The sequence below is a fragment of the Oncorhynchus nerka genome, linkage group LG2, assembly GCF_034236695.1.
Source record: "Oncorhynchus nerka isolate Pitt River linkage group LG2, Oner_Uvic_2.0, whole genome shotgun sequence".
NCBI lineage: Eukaryota > Metazoa > Chordata > Actinopteri > Salmoniformes > Salmonidae > Oncorhynchus > Oncorhynchus nerka.
In genome coordinates this window covers 97,345,623-97,355,072 of record NC_088397.1, presented here as the reverse complement: position 1 = coordinate 97,355,072, position 9,450 = coordinate 97,345,623, and the positions used below count along the sequence as shown (strand labels likewise).

Here is a 9,450-nt window from a genome sequence, read left to right as displayed (position 1 = left end):
AGTTTCCTGTGAAGTAGCGACACGTGACATACGCCTAGTTTCCTGTGAAGTAGCGACACGTGACATACGCCTAGTTTCCTGTGAAGTAGTGACACGCTCCATACGCCTGGTTTCCTGTGAAGTAGCGACACGTGACATACGCCTGGTTTCCTGTGAAGTAGCGACACGTGACATACGCCTAGTTTCCTGTGAAGTAGCGACACGTGACATACGCCTAGTTTCCTGTGAAGTAGTGACACGTGACATACGCCTAGTTTCCTGTGAAGTAGCGACACGTGACATACGCCTAGTTTCCTCGCGTATGTCACAATTACATCTTAAATGACGTTTTCACAAATTTGATGATATAATCGTCAAGTACTGTTCCCTCCTCTCTTCTTCCCTCCTCTCTTCTTCTCTCCTCTCTTCTTCCCTCCTCTCTTCTTCTCTCCTCTCTTCTTCCCTCCTCTCTTCTGGCACGTGATGGAGACTGTGGCAGCCTGCTGTTCCCTCCTCTCTTCTTCTCTCCTCTCTTCTTCTCTCCTCTCTTCTTCCCTCCTCTCTTCTTCTCTCCTCTCTTCTTCCCTCCTCTCTTCTTCTCTCCTCTCTTCTTCCCTCCTCTCTTCTGGCACGTGATGGAGACTGTGGCAGCCTGCTGTTCCCTCCTCTCTTCTTCTCTCCTCTCTTCTTCTCTTCTTCCCTCCTCTTCTCTCCTCTCTTCTCCACTCTCTTCCCTCCTCTCTTCTTCCTCCTCTCTTCTTCCCTCTCTCTCTCTTCCCTCCTCTCTTCTTCTCTCCTCTTCTTCCCTCCTCTTCTTCCTTCTTCTTCTTCCTCCCTCTCTTCTTCCCTCCTCTCTTCTTCTCTCCTCTCTTCTTCTCTCCTCTCTTCTTCCCTCCTCTCTTCTGGCACGTGATGGAGACTGTGGCAGCCTGCTGTTCCCTCCTCTCTTCTCTCCTCTCTTCTTCTCTCCTCTCTTCTTCTCTCCTCTCTTCTTCCCTCCTCTTCCTTCTGGCACGTGATGGAGACTGTGGCAGCCTGCTGTTCCCCCTCTCCTCTCTCTCTCTTCTTCTTCCTCCTCTCTTCTCTCCTCTCTTCTTCTCTCTCCTCCTCTTCTTCCCTCCTCTCTTCTTCCCTCCTCCTCTCTTCTTCCCTCCTCCTCTTCCCTCCTCTCTCTTCCTCTCCTCTCCTGGCACGTGATGGAGACTGTGGCAGCCTGCTGTTCCCTCCTCTCTTCCTCTCTTCTTCCTCTCTTCTCTCTTCTTCTCTCCTCTCTTCTTCTTGTCTCCTCTTCTTCTTCTCTCCCTCTCTCTTCTTCCCTCCTCTCTCTTCTTCTCTCTTTCTCTCCTCTTCTTGTCTCCTCTCTTCTTCTCTCCTCTCTTCTTCCCTCCTCTCTTCTTCCCTCCTCTCTTCTTCTCTCCTCTCTTCTGGCACGTGATGGAGACTGTGGCAGCCTGCTGTTCCCTCCTCTCTTCTTCCCTCCTCTCTTCTTCTCTCCTCTCTTCTTGTCTCCTCTCTTCTTGTCTCCTCTCTTCTTGTCTCCTCTCTTCTTCTCTCCTTTCTTCTTCCCTCCTCTCTTCTTCTCTCCTCTCTTCTTCTCTCCTCTCTTCTTCTCTCCTCTCTTCTTCTCTCCTCTCTACTTCCCTCCTCTCTTCTTCCCTCCTCACACAGAGCATTCTGAAAGTATTTAGACCCCTTTACTTTTTTCCACATTTTGTTACGTTACAGCCTTACTCTAAAATGGATTAAATAAATAAAACAACTCACCAATCTACACACAATACCCCATAACAACAAAGCAAAAACAGGTTTGTAGAAATTTTGCAAATGTATAAAACATTTTTTTTAAAACTTATCTACATAAGTATTCAGACCCTTTGATATGAGACTCGAAATTCAGCTCTGCTGCATCCTGTTTCCTTTGATCATCCTTGAGATGTTTCTCCGACTTGATTGGTGTCCACCTGTGGTAAAATCAATTGATTGGACATGATTTGAAAAGGGACACACCTGTCTACATAAGGTCCCACAGTTGACAGTGCATGTCAGAACAGAAACCAAGACATGAGGTCGAAGGAATTGTCTGTAGAGCTTTGAGACAGGATTGTGTCGAGGCACAGATCTGGGGAAGGGTACCAACACATTTCTGCAGCATTGAAGGTCCCCAAGAACACAGTGACCATCATTCTGAAATGGAAGACGTTTGGAACCACAAAGACTCTTCCTAGAGCTGGCCGCCCGGCCAAACAGAGCAATCAGGGGAGAAGGGCCTTGGTCAGGGAGGTGACCAAGAACCCGATGGTCACTCTGACAGAGCACCAGAGTTCCTCTGTGGATATTGGAAAACCTTCCAGAAGGACAGCCATCTCTGCAGCACTCCACTAATCAGGCCTTTATGATAGAGTGGCCAGACGGAAGCCACTCCTCAGTAAAGGTACATGACAGCCCGCCTGGAGTTTGCCAAAAGGCACCTAAAGACTCTCAGACCATGAGAAACAAGTACAGAGAGATCCTTGATAGATCCTTGATAAAAACCTGCTCCAGAGTGCTCAGGACCTCAGACTGGGGCAAAGGTTCACCTTCCAACAGGACAACGACCCTAAACACACAACCAAGACAACACAGCAGTGGCTTCAGGACAAGTCTCTGAATGTCCTTGAGTGGCCCAGCCAGAGCCCGGACTTGAACCCGATCAAGCATCTCTGAAGACACCTGAATATATCTGTGCAGCCTCCCCATACAACCAGACACATATTGAGAGGATTTGCAGAGAAGAATGGGAGAAACATCCTAAATACAGGTGTGCCAAGCTTGAAACGTCATATCAATCAGATTAATTTATAAAGCCCTTCTTACATCAGCTGATGTCACAAAAGTGCTGTACAGAAACCCATCCTGAAACCCCAAACAGCAAGCAATGCAGGTGTAGAAGCACGGTGGCTAGGAAAAACTCCCTAGAAAGGCCAGAACATAGGAAGAAACCTAGAGAGGAACCAGGTTATGAGGGGTGGCAAGTCCTCTTCTGGCTGTGCCGGGTGGAGATTATAACAGAACATGGCCAAGATGTTCAAATGTTCATAGATGTTACCATCCTGAGACAAGGCCGAGTATAGCCCACAAAGATCTCCACCACGGCGCAACCAAAGGGGTGGCGCCAACCCGGACAGGAAGATTACGTCAGTGACTCAACCCACTCAAGTGACGCACCCCTCCTAGGGACGAAATGGAAGAGCACCAGTAAGCCAGTGACACAGCCCCTGCAATAGGGTTAGAGGCAGAGAATCCCAGTGGAGAGAGGGGAACCGGCCAGGCAGAGACAGCAAGGGCGGTTCGTTGCTCCAGAGCCTTTCCGTTCACCTTCACACTCCTGGGCCAGACTACACTCAATCATATGACCCACTGAAGAGATGAGTCTTCAGTAAAGACTTAAAGGTTGAGACCGAGTCTGCGTCTCTTACATGGGTAGGCAGACCGTTCCATAAAAATGGAGCTCTATAGGAGAAAGCCCTGCCTCCAGCTGTTTGCTTAAAAATTCTAGGGACAGTTAGGAGGCCTGGTCTTGTGACCGTAGCATACGTGTAGGTATGTACTGCAGGACCAAATCGAAGAGATAGGTAGGAGCAAGCCCATGTAATGCTTTGTCGGTTATCAGTAAAACCTTGAAATCAGCCCTTGCCTTGGCAGGAAGACAGTTTAGAGAGGCTAGCACTGGAATAGTATAACCCAATTTTTGGGTTCTAGTCAAGATTCTAGCATAGAAGTTTATTTAGTGCTTTATACGGGTAGCTGGAAAGTAGAGCATTGCAGTAGTCTAACCTAGAAGTGACAAAAGCATGGTGAAATTTTTCTGCATCATTTTTGGACAGAAAGTTTCACATTTTTGCAATGTTACGTAGATGGAAAAAAGCTGTCCTCGAAATGGTCTTGATACGTTCGTCAAAAGAGAGATCAGGTTCCAGAGTAACGCCGAGGTCCTTCAGTTTTATTTGAGACGACTGTACAACCATCAAGATTAATTGCTGGCTTGCTTCTGAAGCTAAGCAGGGTTGGTCCTGGTCAGTTCCTGGATGGGAGACCAGATGCTGCTGGAAGTGCTGTTGGAGGGCCAGTAGGAGGCACTCTTTCCTCTAGTCTAAAAAATATCACAATGCCGCAGGGTAGCGATTGGGGACACTGCCCTGTGTAGGGTTAAACGGGTGTCCTGACTCTCTGAGGTCATTAAAGATCCCATGACACTTATCGTGAGAGTAGGGGGGTTAACCCCGGTGTCCTGGCTAAATTCCCAATCTGGCCCTCAAACCATCATGGTCACCTAATAATCCCCAGTTAATCCACAATTGGCTCATTCATGTTGGAGCTTCACCATGTTTCATTGAAATGTACAGCTGTGTGTCATCCGCATAGCAGTGAAAGTTAACATTATGTTTCCGAATGACATGCCCAAGAGGTAAAATATACAGTGCCTTGCAAAAGTATTCGCCCCCCTTGAACTTTGCGACCTTTTGCCACATTTCAGGCTTCAAACATAAAGATATAAAACTGTATTTTTTTGTGAAGAATCAACAACAAGTGGGACACAATCATGAAGTGGAACGACATTTATTGGATATTTCAAACTTTTTTTAACAAATCAAAAACGGAAAAATTGGGTGTGCAAAATTATTCAGCCCCCTTAAGTTAATACTTTGTAGCGCCACCTTTTGCTGCGATTACAGCTGTAAGTCGCTTGGGGTATGTCTCTATCAGTTTTGTACATCGAGAGACTGAAATTTTTTCCCATTCCTCCTTGCAAAACAGCTCGAGCTCAGTGAGGTTGGATGGAGAGCATTTGTGAACAGCAGTTTTCAGTTCTTTCCACAGATTCTCGATTGGATTCAGGTCTGGACTTTGACTTGGCCATTCTAACAACTGGATATGTTTATTTTTGAACCATTCCATTGTAGATTTTGCTTTATGTTTTGGATCATTGTCTTGTTGGAAGACAAATCTCCGTCCCAGTCTCAGGTCTTTTGCAGACGCCATCAGGTTTTCTTCCAGAATGGTCCTGTATTTGGCTCCATCCATCTTCCCATCAATTTTAACCATCTTCCCTGTCCCTGCTGAAGAAAAGCAGGCCCAAACCCCGATGCTGCCACCACCATGTTTGACAGTGGGGATGGTGTGTTCAGGGTGATGAGCTGTGTTGCTTTTACGCCAAACATAATGTTTTGCATTGTTGCCAAAAAGTTCAATTTTGGTTTCATCTGACCAGAGCACCTTCTTCCACATGTTTGGTGTGTCTCCCAGGTGGCTTGTGGCAAACTTTAAACGACACTTTTATGGATATCTTTAAGAAATGGCTTTCTTCTTGCCACTCTTCCATAAAGACCAGATTTGTGCAATATACGACTGATTGTTGTCCTATGGACAGAGTCTCTCACCTCAGCTGTAGATCTCTGCAGTTGGCTGCATCTCTGATCAGTCTTCTCCTTGTATGAGCTGAAAGTTTAGAGGGACAGCCAGGTCTTGGTAGATTTGCAGTGGTCTGATACTCCTTCCATTTCAATATTATAGCTTGCACAGTGCTCCTTGGGATGTTTAAATCTTGGGAAATCTTTTTGTATCCAAATCCGGCTTTAAACTTCTTCACAACAGTATCTCGGACCTGCCTGGTGTGTTCCTTGTTCTTCATGATGCTCTCTGCGCTTTTAACGGACCTCTGAGACTATCACAGAGCAGGTGCATTTATACGGAGACTTGATTACACACAGGTGGATTGTATTTATCATCATTAGTCATTTAGGTCAACATTGGATCATTCAGAGATCCTCACTGAACTTCTGGAGAGAGTTTGCTGCACTGAAAGTAAAGGGGCTGAATAATTTTGCACGCCCAATTTTTCAGTTTTTGATTTGTTAAAAAAGTTTGAAATATCCAATAAATGTCGTTCCACTTCATGATTGTGTCCCACTTGTTGTTGATTCTTCACAAAAAAATACAGTTTTATATCTTTATGTTTGAAGCTTGAAATGTGGCAAAAGGTCGCAAAGTTCAAGGGGGCCGAATACTTTCGCAAGGCACTGTATAGTGAAAACAATAGTGGTCCTAAAACGGAACCTTGAGGAACACTGCGCAACAGCTTTTTCAAACATTTTGGAGAGGAATGGGAGATTCGATATAGGCCAATTTTAGTTTGTTATATTTTCTGGGTCAAGGTTTGGCTTTCTTAAGAGAGGCTTTATTGCTGCCACTTTTAGTGAGTTTGGTAGGACAATTGAGCTTTGGAGGAATAGGCCGTAATTTGCTTTCTAATGATCATGGCCTTTTCCTCAAAGAAGTTCATGAATTTATCACTGCTGAAGTGAAAGACATCCTCTCTTGGGGAATGCTGCTTTTTAGTTAGCTTTGCGACAGTATCAAAAATACATTTTGGATTGTTCTTATTTTCCTCAATTAGGTTGGAAAAATAGGATGATCGAGCAGCATTGAGGGCTCTTCGATACTGCACGGTACTGTCTTTCCAAGCTAGTCGGAAGACTTCCAGTTTGGTGTGGCGCCATTTCCGTTCCAATTTTCTGGAAGCTTGCTTCAGGGCTCTGGTATTTTCTGTATACCAGGGAGCTAGTGTCTTATGACAAATGTTTGTTTTATTTAGTGGTGCGACTGCATCTAAGGTTAAATTGAGTTCCTCAGATGGTTAACTGATTTTTGTACTCTGACGTCGTAGGTGGAGGGAGTCTGGAAGGGCATCAAGGAATATTTGGGTTGTCTGAGAATTCATAGCATGGCTTTTGATGATCCTTGGTTGGGGTCTGAGCAGATTATATGTTGCGATTACAAACGTAATAAAATGGTGGTCCGATAGTCCAGGATTATGAGGAAAAACGTTAAGATCCAAAACATTTATTCCATGGGACAAAACTACGTCCAGAGTATGACTGTGACAGTGAGTAGGTCCGGAGGCATGTTGGACAAAACCCACTGAGTCGATGATGGCTCCGAAAGACTTTTGGAGTGGCTCTGTGGACTTTTCCATGTGAATATTAAAGTCACCAAAAATGTGAATATTATCTGCTATGACTACAAGGTCCGATAGGAATTCAGGGAACTCAATGAGGAACGCTGTATACGGCCCAGGAGGCCTGTAAACTGTAGCTATAAAAAGTGATTGAGTAGGCTGCATAGATTTCATGACATTTTTTTTTTGTAAATTGAAATTTGCTTTTGTACCCAAGAAGATTCGAGACCGTAATCGCTGCCAAAGGTGCTTCTGAAAAGTACTGAGTAAAGGGTCTGAATACTTATGTAAATGTGATATTTCAGTTTTTTATTTTATACATTTGCACAAATGTATAAAACTTTTTTCTTTGTCATTATGGTGTATTGTGTGTAAATTGATGAAGAAAAAAAAACTATTGAATCAATTTTAGAATAAGGCTGTAACTTAACAAAATGTGGAAAAAGTAAAGGGGTATGGATACTCTTCGAATGCACTGTACACGCACACCTACCTACCTACCTACCTACCTACCCACCTACCTACCTACCTACCCACCTACCTACCTACCCACCTACCTACCTACCTGCCTGCCTACCTGCCCACCCACCCACCCACCTACCTACCTACCTACCTGCCTGCCACCTGCCTACCTACCTGCCTACCTGCCTACCCACCCACCCACCCACCCACCCACCTACCTGCCTGCCTACCTACCTGCCTGCCTACCTACCTACCTACCTACCCACCCACCCACCTACCTGCCTACCCACCCACCTACCTGCCCACCCACCCACCCACCTACCCACTCACCTACCTACCTACTTACCTACCCACCTACCCACCTACCTACCTACCTACCCACCCACCTACCTACCTACCCACCTACCTACCTACCTACCTACCCACCTACCTACCTACCTACCCACCTACCTACCTACCTACCTCACACAAATTCAGTACGTTTTACATGCACAGTAATAATTAGATATTAAACTGATGATGGCAGTAGGCCGATTATACAATATTAACCACCTCGCACCGCTTGTCTTGATCCAAGTAAGTATACGCTGATTTAAAACACCTAGTTTTCAGAGTAATATTTCTAATTATTAGGATATGTAAACACCTTAATGGGCATTTTCAGCTTTGTATTTGATCTGGGTGTGTGTTAACAACAGCCGAGCGAGCCTCCCTCTTTAGTGCCAGTGAAGTGAGTTCGGAACAACTGAATCTATGGGTCTAAGAAGTCGTTTCCACATACAAACTTAAAATGTCCCATAATGCCTCCCAAAAGTAACATGGGTTGCTGTTGTTGAAAGTTTTTCTTGTGATTGCCGATTTTTTTTTTTCTGCATTTATCAAGAGTCCCAATCGTGTCCATGGAAACAGGATTATTAGGAGAAACCGTTCTTCTTGTAAACATTTTAATCAAACTATTATATTAATCTGACCATCCACAACAATACACACCCACGGCTTGTTAAGATAGACAGAGACGAAGGGGAAAACTTTCTGATTAGTTTTTCAATGATTTTTTTATCTGTTTTGAGAGAGACGGAGAAGATATTTTATATTATTCATGTCTAAGGTGCTTTCTAATTAGTCAACAATCCTCTCCGGCCGTCATACACATTGTTGTACTCAGTTTTCCACTTTTCTACCCAACGCAGGCTATGGTGTGGAAGACTAATTTCAAATCAACTGACTACGGAGAAGTTCTACAGCAGACGGAGACCTGCGTCGACCTTGGAGGAGGAGCTGCAGGAGGAGGAGCTGCAGGAGGAGGAGGAGGAGGAGCAGCTGCAGGAGGAGGAGGAGGTACAGGAGGAGGAGCATCTTTCCCTGGAGACTCCAGGAAGTCCTTGCTCCATAGGAAGGTAAACTACCATATACCACGGAATGTTTGGAATGTGCCTCTGATTTTTTGGGGGGGGAATGTTCGCGGGATGACTCTGTGACAGGATGTAATTGGTTCCAGGCCCTAAGCTAGGACTGCATCCCAAATTACATCCTATTCTCCATAGGGCTCTGATGAAAAGTAGTGCAGGAAATATAGGGAATTAGGGTGTCATTGTAGTTCTCCTGATGGTTGAATCCTCCTCATCTCAATCAGGGGTTGCCAGGTAGCCTAGTGGTTAGAGCGTTGGACCAGTAACCGAAAGGTTTACTTGATCGAATCCCAGAGTTGACAAGTTAAAAAAAATCTGTCCTTCTGCACCTGAACAAAAGCAGTCAACCCACTGTTCCCCGGTAGGCCGTCAGTGTAAATAATAATTTGTTCTTAACACTACCCATCTCTGTCGCGGGATCATTTTCGTCAGCAACTGCTGAAATAGCATAGCGCAACAGTCAAATAATATTACTAAAAAATATTCATATTCATGAAATCAGAAGTGCAATATAGAGAAACACAGCTTAGCCTTTTGTTAATCACCCCGTCGTCTCAGATTTTGAAATTATGCTTTACTTTTTAATTTTTAATTTATTTCACCTTT

The 9,450-nt window shown here is 44.8% G+C and overlaps 1 protein-coding gene across 2 annotated transcripts in view; it reads left to right on the top strand.

Moving 5' to 3' along the window:
* LOC115127572 (POC1 centriolar protein homolog A-like) overlaps positions 1-9,450 on the top strand; it is a 123,531-nt gene that overhangs the window by 54,036 nt on the left and 60,045 nt on the right. For both annotated transcript variants that reach the window (XM_065004540.1, XM_065004539.1), the window contains exon 9: positions 8,626-8,832. In XM_065004540.1, coding sequence (XP_064860612.1) covers positions 8,626-8,832 — 207 coding nt within the window. The remainder of the gene's footprint in view (positions 1-8,625; positions 8,833-9,450) is intronic.